This window comes from Ctenopharyngodon idella, chromosome 18, assembly GCF_019924925.1.
Source record: "Ctenopharyngodon idella isolate HZGC_01 chromosome 18, HZGC01, whole genome shotgun sequence".
NCBI classification, from domain to species: domain Eukaryota; kingdom Metazoa; phylum Chordata; class Actinopteri; order Cypriniformes; family Xenocyprididae; genus Ctenopharyngodon; species Ctenopharyngodon idella.
Genome location: NC_067237.1, coordinates 2169334 through 2186352, shown reverse-complemented (window position 1 = coordinate 2186352; position 17019 = coordinate 2169334). Strand labels below are relative to the sequence as shown.

General features: G+C 37.4%; 1 protein-coding gene across 1 annotated transcript in view; it reads left to right on the top strand.

The window, feature by feature from the left end:
- The window catches only part of kcnj5 (potassium inwardly rectifying channel subfamily J member 5), a 29446-nt gene extending 23689 nt beyond the window's left edge, over positions 1-5757 (top strand). Inside the window, exon 4 of the mRNA XM_051870192.1 lies at positions 4026-5757. Within this exon, the coding sequence (XP_051726152.1) occupies positions 4026-4366 (341 nt within the window). The 3' untranslated portion in view covers positions 4367-5757. The remainder of the gene's footprint in view (positions 1-4025) is intronic.
- The last annotated feature ends 11262 nt before the right edge of the window (positions 5758-17019 follow it).

Sequence of the window (17019 nt, the reverse complement as noted above, 5' to 3'; positions counted from 1 at the left end):
CTGTAGAGATGTGCCTACGTAAGCACATGTCAATAGCTGGGGTATGCTGCCATTGATCTACTGAAGTCTGTGTAAATTACGCCTTTGACAGATCACCAGGTATAGATCAGGGTGCTATTGGCCAGGATAAACCTATACAAGTAGCCTCGCTGGCCAGATCGAAGTCTACTCCCACTTGCTAATGAGGGATGATGGCTTCCTTTTGATGTGCAGTACAGAGAGCTAATGACCTGGTGAGTGCAATAAGGTCACAAACAACCTGGTGTCTGATTTGTCAAATTTAGCAATGCTTTAATTTAGCCCTGGCATGTGTCAGAGATGATGGATAGCCGCTGTGGTCTAGTCTATTATTTTTCCAGTAGTGAGGGTCAGGAGTCCCATAGTGAGTCTCTTGAGTACTGCTTGTAATTTGCATGAACGTGATGAGACTGTAATGACGGTTAGTCAGATGTAATTTGCATCATATAATTGTTGCAACATAAGCAGTTTTCATTTTAGAAATGTGCTTGATCCTGAATGATATGATCGGGAACAACAGCTTTTCCCTAATGAAAGGTTCGTCACACTGCAGAACAAGACATGCAAACATATTTGAGACACTCTGTTCCAAAGCCTTGTGTGCTTGAGTACATAGACAGCAGTTTAAAGCATCACAGACATGCTGCTGAAGCAAAGCCGCTTTGATTATGCTACCTTTTAAGATGCCTTCTTTTATAAGCATTGCACACATTATTTGCTTAGAAGACAAATGCATTCAGCAAATAATGCAATTCTTCAGCAAGAAGCAAATGTTTAAAATGGACTGTTCAACATCCTTAAGCCAAACAAAGTCTCTGTTGCTCTTCATTTGACATGCATGTATGATGCAAAGACTTGCTGCCTACATGGAGAATTCAAAATTGGTCATTGACATTGCTTCTGAACTGGCTATTATGCAGTGCAATTAACACTGAAAGTTTAGAAGCAGGTCACTAATGTCTAACAATATGGATTTAAAATCAGTTAGGTCTAGTGATCAAAGACCTGCAGCCCTATTAGAGAAATATAACCTGCCATTGAATGCTTGTCTTCTCATCAACATGATAAATGCCTAAAACACAGCAGCTCATTGAGTGCTCATAACCAACGGCATCTACTAAATATGTCCGGTGGCATTAAGATAGGGCCGTCTATGTTTTAAGTAGCACCCATTAACTTTCCATTCATTTTGCTATTAATGAGTCTCAAACCCACAGATAAGAACTTGCTTTGAATTAATGTTCTATAACTAATATAGATTTATAAAGGCTGACTTTATGAGGCAGTGTGTTGATTAAGGGAGGTGTGTGTTTAAACAGTTTAAATTTTAACGCTGAATATTAGTGCTGGATTTTCATTTAAAGCTCAGACAAACCTGTGGAGAATTCTGGCGTCCTCTGAAGGCGGCGATTTTCACTTCTCATGTCTTTGCCACTCATGAACCATAAGTGCTTTTTTAGTAAACATATAATTACTAGATTTATTTTTTTACAGATTTAATTACCCAAGTGTGCTACATTTTATTTGATATTAAGTGTACTAATCCATGCACACAGAGACGTATAATATGATGCATAATGTAGTATGTTAAAAGCTAAATGATGACAATGTCAATGACAACAGCAGTTCCTATATTGGTGCTACTTATCAGAGGAGAAATGATAGTACTCATATGTGTCAGTAGCTTTCAGTGTCACCGTTGTTCTCCACAAATAGACTTAGGAACCCCTGGCCTTGAGGTGCTGTGCCCTTATTTATAGATTTGAAAAGCAGCCTTGCATGAAACCGGCCTTTGCTAGATGATCAACTTACCCTCTCCAGGTCTTTCTCATTCACTCAAACACACACATACACACACGCACAGAGAAAAAAGAGAGTAAAATACAAATCTAAATGTGTTTCACCCACTCCTACACACTCTTGCTGTGAAGTAAAAGCAGGGGCAGACTCTCAGAGCGCTGAGTTCATTTCAGTTTCAATCAATGCTACAATGTAGATCAGTGGTTTTCAATTGGTTTTGCTTCACGACACAGATTTTACAATTCAAGTGGCGACGCAACAGAGTACTAAGTTGTTTATACAAAAGTAAGCAAAAAAAAAAAACTTGTAGTCAAAAATAAATATTTTTTGACAAGTACATTTTTGTTTACTTTTGTATATATATATATATAGATAGATAAATTTGCACCAAAATAGCATAGAGTGTAATTGGACAATCAACATTAAAAGATCTGTTTGGGATTGTTGGCTATCTTTTGAAGTACCTTTTAAGGCAATTTATTTAGCTACCAATGCATAATTATGTAACTAATTGCTGATTACTTTTTGCAATTAGCATTCAGGGACCCTTTCAGAACTGACCTGCGCCCCGTTTTTGGGTGGTGACGCAGGGTTGAGAAGCACTGACGTAGATTGTGACGCTATTGGCTTTATTTGCTGGTGTGGTTTAATTCTCTATAATCTGTAATTACAGTTTTATCTATGATATATGACATCAATGAGTATTATACCTATAAGCATGAGGTTTTAGTCTAGTATTGTTCCTAATGTTTTGCTAAAACATAAATGCAGTGATTAACAACTAGGACTTTTTCCGTAATTACAGGTCTACACTAAAATGAAAACATAAATTGCTGTACTGATGTAGACACAAGACATGCATACAAATTTAGGGAAGTTTCTTTTATCCTCTAGCTGTTTTAGAAGATGTGTATAATTTGGTCACGTGAAAAGATAATGATCATCTTGAGTTTTTTGTTTGTTTTTTTTGCATCCTGTCTTCTGCGTATGAAAGATGGACGTGATGGATATGGAGGTGGGAAGCACAGCACATTAACTCAGGTTTACATGACAGCTTGGAGATATGGGGCAACAATTCTGTGGCAAGCAGGTTTCAAATAACTGTAACTGAAGACACATACTGCACCAAATAGTAAATGAAATATGCCGTTTGATCTTTGTAATGCCTTTGGCTTCCAGTTCATGCTACATTATGTCACACCAAAACTGTTGAGGAAAGGAAATGTAAAACAACCAGCTTTACAAACACGCTTCTTCTCCCTTTGGCACAAACTCACAATTGGTAAAGAGTCTGTGAACTGTGAGCAGACATTGCCAAAATTAAACTCTTTGACTCATTTAATATGTGTGACCCTGGACCACAAAACCAGTCATAAGGGTCAATTTTTCTGAAATTGAGATTTATACATCTCCTGAAAGCTGATGTTTCCATTGATGTATGGTTTGTTAGGATATGACAATATTTGGCAGAGATATTTGAAAATCTGGAATCTGAGGGTGCAAAAAAATCAAAATATTGAGAAAATCGCCTTTAAAGTTGTCCAAATGAAGTCCTTAGCAATGCATATCCACTCACAAAAATACATTTTTTATATATTTATGGTAGGAAATTTACAAAATATCTTCATGGAATGTGATCTTTACTTAATATCCTAATAAATTTTGTCATAAAAGAAAAATAAATAATTTTAAATTAAATCTCATTTCTTCTTGCACAGAAGACAACATAAACCAAGTAAAAAAAGTGGCAAATCTTACCCCCGATGTGAATACATTGATGGAATGTGACATCCACAGTATGTAATTTATCAGTAGCTCATTACACAAAGAACAAAACATTGTGTCATTGGAATACAAATGATTGAGAGACAGAAAACAAAAGCAATATTGTGGTGTGATAGACATTACGGACCTTCTGAGCTCTTTTCTTGGCTGGGAGAAACATATCTAAAATGGGAGCGTACTGTAATTCACAAACTGAACGGCCCATATTTCACCGCAAAAGCTTGTAACTCCAATATCATCTGACCTGTACAGCCACTGTCAACAATGTGAGCCTGTCTCATAAATAATTTCTTTCTCTCCCTCTCTCCCCTTCTTCTTTTCTCTTTGTGTGTGTGTGTGTGTGTATGTGTACATAACCACGTGTTCTTGTGTGTACCTGCATGTGTGCGTGTCTGCGCCCATATTTTTCTCCATGTATCCAGGCATGACGTGTCAGGCGCGCAGCTCCTACCTGGACTCAGAAGTGCTGTGGGGCTACCGCTTCACCCCGGTGCTTTCTCTGGAAAAGGGCTTCTACGAAGTCGACTACAACAACTTCCACGACATATACGAGACCAACACCCCCACCTGTAGCGCTAAAGAACTGTCCGCTCGATTAAAAGAGAGCCCACTCCTCCCTCACCTGCCACTCCTCAGTCCCGACCATAGGCAGCACACAGACCCCTTCTCCACCCAAACCACACGGGAAGAGACGGAGAAGGACGCTGAGAAGGCTGTGGAGACAAACAATGGCTCTGCCAACCGTTTGGAGGAGAACCCTTGAGGGAAACCCTGCTCCAAACAGACTCAAGGACTTTGTAGTGACTGGCAAGCTTCTTTCCCATTGCATGGAGAGATATCCTTGCAATATCCATGCAATAAGACCCCCGATCCCTCTAGAGAGCCGAGCTGATGTGTAGATCAAGGTTAGACGCACAAACAGATGAGAATCCGTATATTTATAACGTTACTGGCGCCTACACATACTCTATTTTAGCTTTATGAACTTTGTTGTGCAGATTTTCATCAATCAACGCCCTGTACCTCAAGGACGAAATAGTAGCCATATATTGTACACATCAGTCCCACCGCAAATTAACGACCCAGAGGTCAAACTCCTTAATCTAATCATAGCAAAGCAGCTTTAATAGAATCCCGATGCAAAGACTCTTAAGAGAAATCTGGAGCCAAACACAACGCTTGTGTATTTACCCATGGCGAAGGCCCGCGGTGTTGGTTTCTTTAAGCTATTCTATTGTATGTTTTATCTGCATTATAATTATGCATTACAATGATCAATTTCCCCTATAAAAGCCCGTTCACACCAAGAAAAATAACTATAATGATAACTATATTAGCATCCACACCATGTTCTGTTATGTTGTTTGCTGATTTAAGCTCTTTGAATTTCAAGTGGATGAACTCAGTGTTTTTATCATTCATCAGCTGGGGAAAAATACTCCAACGTTATTGTTGTGTCATTATCGTTATAGTTTTATAATAGTTATCGTCTTTGGTGTGAACAGGCGTTAACTCTTATTGAAGTGCATTATTGCATGTGTTACGGCTTGAGTTTGAGGCAAGATGGAGGCTGGAAAATGTTTGCTGATGCACTAATCAAAAGCACAACCGCTGCAGTGGCAGACGCACAGTATGTAAACCTGCAGCACACTAAAATAATGGCAACGAATGGAAATATTGCACATGCAATGTCTCTGTGAAGGATTTGTTGACCTGCTGAGTTCAGTCTTGCCCTGTCCGCACTCCTGGACTCATATTTTGTCTCTATCACATTTGATTTGTGTGCAAGTTCCAGGCCACACGCGTAAGACTGTCAGTCCTATTTCCAAGCGGTCAGAAGAACTGTTTCAAAGCATGAACCCTAAAGCAAGTTCTATACACTTTCTAAACAGGGTATTTTCTATAAGGCATGCAGACTTCAAAAACACAAAAGCTTTCTACAAAAATTGTACAACAAAATTATGGATTAAGGTGAGAGGAGAGCTCCACTTACAGCAGAGACAACGGTGCAGGATTTTAAAGACGACTTCACCCCCTGCTGAGAGTTCATTTGCCGTTTAGAGGGATCTCACCAATGACAAGTCATTTTCACTGAATAATATTATATGCAGGCAATTTACATAAATAAAATAAATAAAGAAACTTATGATTGAATACTGGTTTTGTTGTTGTTTGTACATGGGGAATAAACTAAACTGCCCAAAAAACAGATGTCAGATGCAAGATGCAATGTGTGTGTTTAAATTATGATTCACTGTATAGATGAGTATATCATTGAATATACATCTGTGGCTTTTTTTTATATATATATATATATATATATATATATAAAGATAAAGTGTATATATTTATATAAACACTTTGGTTTAGGGTCTAATTCTCACTATTAAAGGGTTGGTTCATGGTTCATTAATTACTCACCCTCATGTCGTTCCAACCTGTAAGACCTTTGTTCACCTTCAGAACACAAATTAGGATATTTTTGATAAAATCCGATGGCTCAGTGAGGCCTCCGTTGCCAGCAAGATAATTAACACTTTCAAATGCTCAGAAAGCTACTAAAGACATATTTAAAACAGTTCATGTGACTACAGTGGTTCAACCTTAATGTTATGAAGCGACGAGAATACTTTTTGTGCACCAAAAAACAAAATAACGATTTTATTCAACAATATCTAATGATGGGCAATTTCAAAACACTGCTTCATGAAGCTTCAAAGCTTTACGAATCTTTTGTTTCAAATCTGTGGTTCGGAGCGTGTATCAAACTGCCAAAGTCACGCCCCCCAGTGGTGAAACATTGAAATTTTCGAAACACTTATGACATAATGAAACCTCATTTACTGAAATCACGTGACTTTGGCATTTTGATACACGCTCCAAACCACTGAGTCGAAACAAAAGATTCGTAAAGCTTCATGAAGCAGTGTTTTGAAATTGGCCATTACTAGATATTGTTGAATAAAGTTGTTTTTTTGGTGCACACAAAGTATTCTCGTCTCTTCATAACATTAAGGTTGAACCACTGTAGTCACATGAACTGTTTTAAATATGTCTTTAGTTCCATTCTGGGCTTTGAAAGTGTTAATTATCTTGTTGTCAATGCAGGCCTCACTGAGCCATTGGATTTTATCAAAAATATCTTAATTTGTGTTCCGAAGATGAACGAAGGTCTTAAAGATGTGGAATGACATGAGGGTGAGTAATTAATGACAGAATTTGGTGAACTAACCCTTTAACTAGTTGCTTATTAGCATGCATATTACTAGAATATTGGCTGTTTATTAGTAAAGCACATATTAATGCCTTATTCTGCATGACCATATTCTACATCCCTTAATCAATACCTAAACTTAACAACTACCTTACTAACTATTAATAAGCAGTAATTAGGAGTTTATTGAGGCACAAGTCGTAGGTAATAGTTAATACTGAGAATTAGACCCTAATCTAAAGTGTTTTTATATAATTTCCAGCCTTTGATTGCAAGCCAAATTCAAGTGCAGATTATCTGAATTCAATTTCTTGAAGGTTTCAAATGTCAGGGCATGTGTGCTAATCACTATTTATGTATGTTTTATTACTTACTTATTACTAACTTATTACTTATTACATGCTTTGTTTGTTTGTTTGTTGGTGTAATGGATCCAGGACAAACAGACAACACTTTCTTACAGTAGCAGATGCTGAGAGTTTTTCTGCTTAGTTCCCTTAATGTTCTTTAACAATATGCTTTTGTTCTAGCCATATGTTACGAGCCAGTGCTTCTTCTGCCCACGTACATATGCATTATTCAAAGATGAGAGAAAATTAATTATCTGCAGAAATTAGGACACATAAAAGTTTCTCTAAATGTATCACTCATGCTTTTTTGTAAAAAGTGCATCAAGTTCTTATGAGGAAAATAGCCCTAGTGCACCTGAGTACAGCTGACTGCTTTGAGAACACATGCCAATTTATAATACCACTGAGTTTAACTGATGCTTACCAGGGCGTGTTCCTCATCATCCGTCTTCATGCACCATGGAAAATAAAATAGTTTAATAAAACCAATAAGAACAAAGGTTCAAATGCCAGATGGCTTACAGTTTGGTCACATTGCATCTAAAACAGGATGATATCTCATCGGTTTGCACAATACCAGCGATATTGCCTGTGAAACTCAAATAAGTAGTATAATCCTTAATGCATTCATAATAAAGTAATAAGCCACTCGAGGCCATGCAGTGCAATGATTTTACCATTGTAAGAAGGGTTTTTAGGCCTAAAACCCTCCAGACTATGATCAAATGTCTTTAATACATGTCCTCGAGGGTTGCGTTTATAAAATGCGGCTGCAGCAATATGATTAAACATCTGCCAAGCTGTTAACCACCTCAAAAGGTGGTCCAAAAAACATTTTGGACTTAAAAATGTCTGAATATCACTGGATCGCAGATAAAAAAATCTTTAAATTACAACAAAAACAAATCTTTGTTTCATCAATTATTTGAGAAATTCAGGCTTAACTTTATGTGTGTGTGAAATGGTTGTTATCTTTCTTTAAAATAAATAGCATGGTTTGATATTTTGTTATACAATGCTTGCATTTTTAAATGTGACTTAAGCATCTAAATACCTTTTGGAGCCATACAGTATACAACCATACAGTCCTCTGGAAGTGATGTTCACCAAACAAATAGGCCTATATACTCCACCTAGACTGTATACATGTATGTCTGCTGGTTTTCAGAGGAATATATTTATGTGAAAACATGCTGTCCGATGGTGTCAGGATGTACATATTTATACAATCAATATGGATTTGTATACATGGATACGTCACAGTTCAGAACATGTTGGTCTTCCTTTCTCTTCTCATTGTTTCAAAACAAATACTAATGACCAGCGACTAGGGCTGTTCCCGATTCCCAGATCATTACCATATTTGGCAATGAGAAACGAATAATGAATACTCCTCAATAACAGAAATAATATATTATTTATAAAATGAGCAATATAACAATCGGAACATTGTGCCCTATAGAAATGATATTTTTCATGTAAATTATTAACATGCAACACTTTCTGACTGGATTCAAATGAAAAGAAAGAGCACAGACTGTTGTATTGTGAAGAAGTCATGCACTATTAAGAAATGCAATGAAACGCAGAGAACAGACTTGTTAGTGCTGTTTGTTTGTGCAAATTAAAGTTGGCAAGGACGAGAAATCCACCGCCGACAGCCAGTGATTCTGCATCGGATTGTGAGAGGAAACGTTGTAATCTCTGGGATCATTATAAAGTCAGTTGCACAGACATGACTAAGGCTTATTTACACCTGCAATTAACATGCATTTACAATGATTCGATCACAGTCAAATGACACTTGACCTCCTTAAAAGTCAGATACGGTATAAAAGACACATTATTAAAACACATTCGGTGTTGGTCATGGATGGTTGGTCATTGAAGTAAATGCTAATGTGTTTTCCTTAATCACACAGAGATATGCAAGTAATAGGCCTGTAGCTTTTGTGTCTTGTTTAAATCTGACGTAAAAGAGTATAAAGGTGACTGTATATGAGCAATATCACACGAGTAGCCATGCATTATGGCTGTATATCAGCACAGCTGTGATTCAGGCCGTAGGCACGAGGCCATAGGCTGTCACTTTACGTCACTTTAGAACTAGTAACGAAGGAATGTTGAGTCCCTCCATTGAAACTAATTGTATTTTGTACAGTATTAGAGAGAGAGAGAGAGAGAGAGAGAGAGCATTACCTGTGTCTGATATATATTCATTCTTCAGGTTGATGTCCATAATATTATATCCATTATAAAAATCTGTTTGAATGTCTGCTGAGGAAAGCGATCTTTGTATTTGTCCTTTTCACAGCTATGGGAATTTTCTATAACAGCGCTAAAACCAACATCCTTTGTTTACAAAAGTCCCTGTCAATTTAAAAGTCTTTTGTGACTGACATCTCTTGTTTGCCACCATCTGATGACGTATTAATGTAACTTTCACTCAATCCATATTACGCACTAATGGATTCATTCTCAATACCAAATACAGCATATTATTTATATAAAATAATATTTATTGAACACAAATATTTAAATTAACAACAATAGCCATTATAAATGACAATAGGAAATGAAAACAATTGTACAATTCAGTCAAACATTTCAAAAGCAGTGCTCTACAGGATGTAAGTTAAATATAGCCTTAATATTAAATGATTAAATTTAGCATAGCCCAATTCAATTTGTAATAAGACCAAAGATTGTACGTTTTATGAATTATATCTTATGTTTAACCATTATAAGGGCCAGCGGCAAATCCCCGAAGCACTGGCCAAGATGAAGCTGTTCTCAGCGGGTACATGAGCACTGAACAGCCACTGACGGCCTGGAGCTCGCATCTCTGAAAATGTCTAAACAAATTGTAAAATAGGCACTATGATTAAATATGAGTCACATATTTCAGGTCTAAACAACTATATTCTCACCTAAAAACTCTTAAAACTACAGTTTGTGGTACAACAAGACAGTATTTGTAAAAAATACGGTGGATTTGCTCGACCGCCATGACAGTCGCTTCAAGCGTAGTGATACAAACGGTGAAAAGGTAGGAGTGCTGTTATCACTAGAATATCGCACAGCCAATCAGATTTGAGAACCAGAAAGGACTGTTGTGTATGTGTATATATATATATATATATATATATATATATATATATATATATATATCAGGATTTTTATCAGCATGGGTGTTCCCTGAGAATTGAACCCAATTGGTTTCTATGTCCTATATCAGAGCCTACTGCTAGTGTGCATCAAATCATCATGTGTTAGACTTATACAACAGTCCTAGATCAAATCCCTTGGTCAAGTCTAACCCTCCTACATTGAAAACTTTGAGAGGAAGTTTCTTCTGCAGTCCTCCAGACATTTTAGATGCCGCAATCTATTTGAGAGTCTAGAAAACAGACTAGAAAATAAATGAATCACACAACAAGCCTTAAAGCAATGTTATCCATGAAGAGCTGAGAAAACTGCTCAGTCACAGGACATTCAAAAGATTTTAGTCAATTAATATAGACTTGCATCCAAATTGATCATCCACTATTTGCTCAAGGGTCAAAAATGAAAATGTAATTTAAAAGACTTTAATTGAATACACCATTTTTCTTGAATGGCATTTGTTGTCGAGAGTAGAAAGGCAAGCAAAACAAAAAAATTAAAAAGCTGAGGAATAAGGGTCTTATCTAGCGAAACAATCGGTCATTTTCTAAAATAAATAAAAATGATATACCTTTTTAACCACAAATGCTCATCTTGCACTGCTCTGCGATGTGCCACGCATTATGTAATCACGTTGTTAAGGTCACGGCGGAAGAACCGCGGAAGGGAGAAAAACTCCATCTCATTTTTTCCTCCAACTTCAAAATCTTCCGACATTGTTGTTTTACCTTTTTTTGTAAAGGCCGTTTGACTTAGTCTTTGCATGTTCACTTTGTAGACACTGGATCGGTACTTCCGGCTACGTCACGCGTGACCTTTCCAACATGATTACATAATGCATAGAGCATTGCAAGATGAGCATTTGTGGTTAAAAAGTATATAATTTTTTTTTTTTTTTTTTTTTTTAGAAAATGACTGATGGTAGATCGTGTAGATCGTGGGATCGTGTAGAGCTCTTTGAAGCTGCACTGAAACTGACATTTGGACCTTCAACCCGTTGAACCCCAGTGAAGTCCACTATATGGAGAAAAATCCTGGAATGTTTTCCTCAAAAACCTTAATTTCAATTAAACATCTTGGATGATATGGGGGTGAGTAAATTATCAGGAAACTTTAATTCTGAAGTGGACTACTCCTTTAACAGACCACAGATTGATAACTGAAATCCTAAACCATTGAAATAAAGACTGTGCTCATTTGAACATCCATTATGGTTAATTAAGTGTTGAAAGAGACAGATACTCTTAAATCTGACAGCCAAAATTGATGGATTCCAAGCACCACAGGATTATGTAACATTTCCATCCATGAGTTGTTCCATCCCAGAGATGGTTTTCACACTGTGCAGAGGACGAAAGCGTCTGTGGAAAATGGCTGCACTAAACAGAAACTTCAGATGATTTTCAGGGTTTCTCTTGCTGCTCCATCAATCTTGCAACAAGAACATATGGCTGAGCCGAGAAGGAAAACCTCCATCAATAGTGCGTCAATAATCTCTCCAAAGAAACCAGAGCCATAAGAGAGGATGAGCAGGGGGTTGGGGTTTGAGCCTGCCTTCTTGTGCTTGGAGGTTTAGGCCTCATGAATTTTCTCCAAAACAATGTGAGGGGAAGGACATGAATAGAAGCTGAACATACATGGCTGGAAGGGACAAGAGAAACAACTAGCTATGGATGAAAGATCAGAGCCCAGAGCCCAAACAGAGTCCAGAATCCATGCAGAGTCGAGGGGATGTGGATAAGTGAGAGAGAACAACATCCAAACTGCAGAACATTCATCTGAAGGCTTTCCATTTTAGCTCCATCTGGATCAGTGTTTTCATACCATTGAATTTATAAATAGTTTGAATTAGTAATTTTCCTTATTATTAACCTTATTATTATTATTTCTTGTGTGTGTTTGGGGGAAGGGGGTGCAAGGTATATTTATTCATTCGTTATTTTTTGCCCGTGCTGGCAAAACAACTCACAATGAGCAAATTTTCGAAAATTTGTTATTGTTAAAAACCTTTAAAATGATGTATGATTCACTGGAATCAGACAAAAAATGACTGAGCTACACCTGTTTGAAGTCGATAGAGTCAGCAAAGTCAATTTTGAGAAAAATCGAGATAAAGTCACCAGCAACCATTCCTTAAAATCCCTGGTAATACCACCAAATTTGGCACAAACCAAGTCAAAACCCATTTCTATAGGAAAGAACATATATATTCAACTTTTTTCCCCATGATACCACAATTGTTTGATTAACATTAATGAAACAGACAGCCATATTATTATACATTGGCTGTACATACTGTACCACACAGATCTAATAGTTACACATCAGATGTTTTTCCCCAACTGTTAACCAAACATTCACTTATGACATAACAGATAATGTTTGCGTGAATTCTCGCCAAGGCAGATATTTTGAAATCGGCTACTGTAATTGTGTATATCGGGATCACGCGAGGCATCTTTGTGCACGTGCTTTGGGTGTTTATATCAGCGGATTTTTATATATTTGTTTACATCAGCATGAGTTTGAAAATCATATTTCATTGGTTCAGAATCATGCCATCGAGAATTCAATATGAATATTCCCAAAGTTGGAATGCTGTGCTTTAAAACGATGCTGTGCTGAGGGAAGTGCCAGTCGCCAAGAAGCGAGCAGAGAAAAATGGCTTTTTTCATGGACAGAGGAAAGGTACTCCTCTCAGAAAACGTACAAATAAACATACTTTTAGATGTTTAATTGCTATTTGGAGCATTGGGATCGCTAGACAAGGGCTTAATAAACTAATTTTTGTGAAAACCTCAAATTCAGCCATAATATTTGACATTTTTCACTTGTTTTGCCTGTAGCTCGAAATTAGCCTGTGCTCATTCTAACATTCCTGCCAGCACGGGCCACATATTTAAAAACATGTTTGAAAATAATGGTTATGTACACTCACATGTATTCAAGGTGTATGGAAAACATTACTTTTTACTTGATTCTTACACCACATGACATTTTTGAAGTCATTTATTTCAGACATATTTCATTTTGTTCACTCATATATTTCAGGCATCGGACTCTGTGTGTTTTACATGTTTTTGTTATTAGAGGCAAGAAATGTTTTTCTTTATTTTTTCATTTGTTCATGCAGGATGGTTGAGAAGAACATGGCTTAGACATTTCTCAAAATATGAGTGTGTGTGTGTGTCTGTGTGTGTGTGTGTGTGTGTAGGGCTATTATAAACACAAAAGTTGTGGACCGCCAGATGCAGTTTGGGCCCAGAGAGCATGAGTCAGACTGTTTATATGTGTGTGTGTGTGTGTGTGTGTGTGTGTGTGTGTGTGTGTGTGTGTGTGTGTGTGCGTCATTGCTTGACAAGGCCGGTTCAGGCACTGTGAGTGTATTGTAAAAGTTGTTTTGGAGTATATGTGGGAGTGGGTTAGGCAGACCTGTACAGCTCGGCTAAAGGGACTAAGAGCCTTATTTATGAATAAAAATATCTCTCTAAAAGGCCTCTCTCATCGAGTGGGTCCCTCATTTCCTCTCTATCTATATATAAGTATCCATGAAAAGCCTGAATCTCAGAGGAACAGAGTGACATTTACAAATGATCATTGTAATACGATTACGCTTTCTTGCATTAGAAAGCATTGCGTAAACCATTCAATTGTACAATAAAGGGAAATCTTACATCTAGCAAATAAAAATCCTGAATATTAAATGTCAATTCAGAAATTTCAATTCGTCTCTAGAACATGTTAAAAAAATAGTTCACATTTTTATTCAAGAATGTATCTTTATTCTGTATAACACATAGGATGATTTGGTCTATTTTGGGAAAAAATATACCAAAATTCAAGTTGGCACTGAAAATAAAATCTGCCCTAACTCCCATTATTTATGAGAGTTTATGAGAAAAGAAGTAGTTTGCGATTCATGAATAGTTGGATCTTTTCAGCAAATCACTTTATTCGGTTCAAATCTGGTCTGAATGATTTGTTTATCTGGATCTCGATTTTACCTCACAGACTCAGTCATTCAATCACAGTGGTTAACAACCTACTGGAGGGGGAAATGTCAATAAAAAAAGTGAATAACAATTACATTTCGATCTGTTTCTCGAAAGAAAACTGTCTCGTATGGCTTCAGAAGACTCGGAAAATAGTGAATGGACCAATTTTATAATACTTTAATGGTGCTTTTGTGTCCTGTTTTGAAGCAAACAGCGCAGTCTAAGCAGTTTTTGTGTTCATCAGAAGAAGAAAAAAAATCATACAGGTTTGGAACAACATGAGGGGGAAATTTGCTGTCATTTTTTGATGGATTATACAATTAACGTGATATATTTTGCTCAAAAAGCTCATTAAAAGAGATGCTAAAATATGAGACTTTTTTAACTCTCAAAATGAAAAAGAAAATCACATATGGCTTTTTATAATTGGCTGCCTGGAAGACAGTAGTACTGCACACAGCTAAAATAGTTCAGACTACAGCTAAGAAGAGATTTCTGAAAAATGTACTCCACCAAGAAATGTACGGCTGCAATTTATGTTTCCTATGAGCTCACATCGTTCTTGTATTTCTGTAAAGTCATTACAGACTTAGTTCCTCTTGTCACATCAGAATTGTCTTGTTAGACCCTTAAAACCCATAAATGATTTTCACCTATGGCTATCTTTGACCTCCATTACCTTACATTCATTGGCAGGAAGATAATTAAACTCAACTGAGATCTTCATTGTCGGGGTTAGTGTGAAAACCACATCTGCGCTCCACACTTCGGCTCTTCAGATGGATCTACAGATCGCAGTTATTTTTGAAACACAGTAGAGGTTACTTATTTGTAGTAATGGACACCTTATGTTATTATATTTTTTTGGGATGAATGAACAAAGAAAAGGAAACGAAAGAGACCTAGACTGTTTTGTTGTGCTGCCAGCCCTCTTGACTCTGTTTCTTTGTTTTCACAGTTTTTACAGAGTGATCTAATCTCTTCTGTGGCTTCTGATTTATGCAATACCATATGCCTTATCCAAGTGATTATGGAACATACGCTATTCCTGCATTCACTACTATAAGAACTGAACTGAAATGGTGAGAAGATCCCAGATTTCCTCTAGAGAATAAGAGAACTGTCCAGTTTTGCTAGTGGAAAATGCACATATATATATACATATTTATAGCATATGCTATAGTAAAGCAACAGCACAGAAACAAGAGTCCTGGTTTCCCTGAATACCAGCATTGTTGGAAATGTGAGATTGATTCTATATTCAAATAACAAGAAGCTCATATTTATTGACTTTTAAACAACATTGTCTGCATTAAAAAAAAAAAAAAAAATGGTGTAGGATTTACTTTGAAGCTGTTTTTTTTTTTTTTATTAATTACAAAGAAACGACAAAGAAGCACTGAATTAAATGTAAAATTTGGAAGTACAAAGATTGAAATAGTATTTTCTTGTAAAACCTAATCCAAAAAGTCTTTGTTTTATTTACAGTAGTTTCGAAAAAATCTTTTTTTTACACTGTTTTCACCAAAGAAAATAATTCCAAACAAAGCGCAGCAGAACAGTTGTGCGTCTCTCCATTTCAGTGGAGTTTGGTCACTAACTGAATCAACGTTTTTGAAAAAATCATTTGAGTGAATAATATGATTCAATGACCTATTCATAAAAGTTGTGTTCGACTCTCTAACGACGACACATCTGTTACACGATTGGCCGGATTCACAATGACTTGTGTTTCGCTCGGTTCCGCTAATGCTTACAGATCCTTTAAGTCCTGTAAGTTGTGAGGTGGAGTCTCCATGGATCGGACTTGCTTGTTCAGCACATCCCAAAGATGCTCGATTGGATTGAGATCTGGGGAATTTAGAGGCCAAGTCAACACCTCAAACTCGTTGTTGTGCTCCTCAAACCATTCCTGAACCATGTTTGCTTTGTGGCAGGAGCATTATCCTGCTGAAAGAGGCCACAGCCACCAGGGAATACCGTTTCCATGAAAGGGTGTACATGGTCTGCAACAATGCTTAGGTAGGTGGTACGTGTCAAAGTAACATCCACATGGATGGCAAGACCCGCCGGCTTGCCTTCTTCCCATAGTGCATCCTGGTGCCATGTGTTCCCCAGGGAAGCGACGCACACGCACCCGGCCATCCATGTGATGTAAAAGAAAACGTGATTCATCAGACCAGGACACCTTCTTCCATTGCTCCGTGGTCCAGTTCTGATGCTCACGTGCCCACTGTTGGCGTTTTCGGCGGTGGACAGGGGTCAACATGGGCACCCTGACTGGTCTGCAGCTATGCAGCTCCATACGCAACAAACTGCGATGCACTGTGTATTCTGACACCTTTCTATCAGAACCAGCATTGACTTCTTGAGCAATTTGACCTACAGTAGCTCGTCTGTTGGACCCTGACCCTGCCGCCGGTTCACCGCTGTTCCTTCCTTGGAGCACTTTTGATAGATACTGACCACTGCAGACCGGGAACACCCCACAAGAGCTGCAGTTTTGGAGATGTTCTGATCCAGTCGTCTAGCCATTTTTCCTGCTTCTAACACATCAACTCTGAGGACAAAATGTTCACTCGCTGCCTAATATATCCACCCACTAACAGGTGCCGTGATGAAGAGATAATCAGTGTTATTCACTTCACCTGTCAGTGCTCATAATGTTATGCCTGATCGATAGAGCCACTTT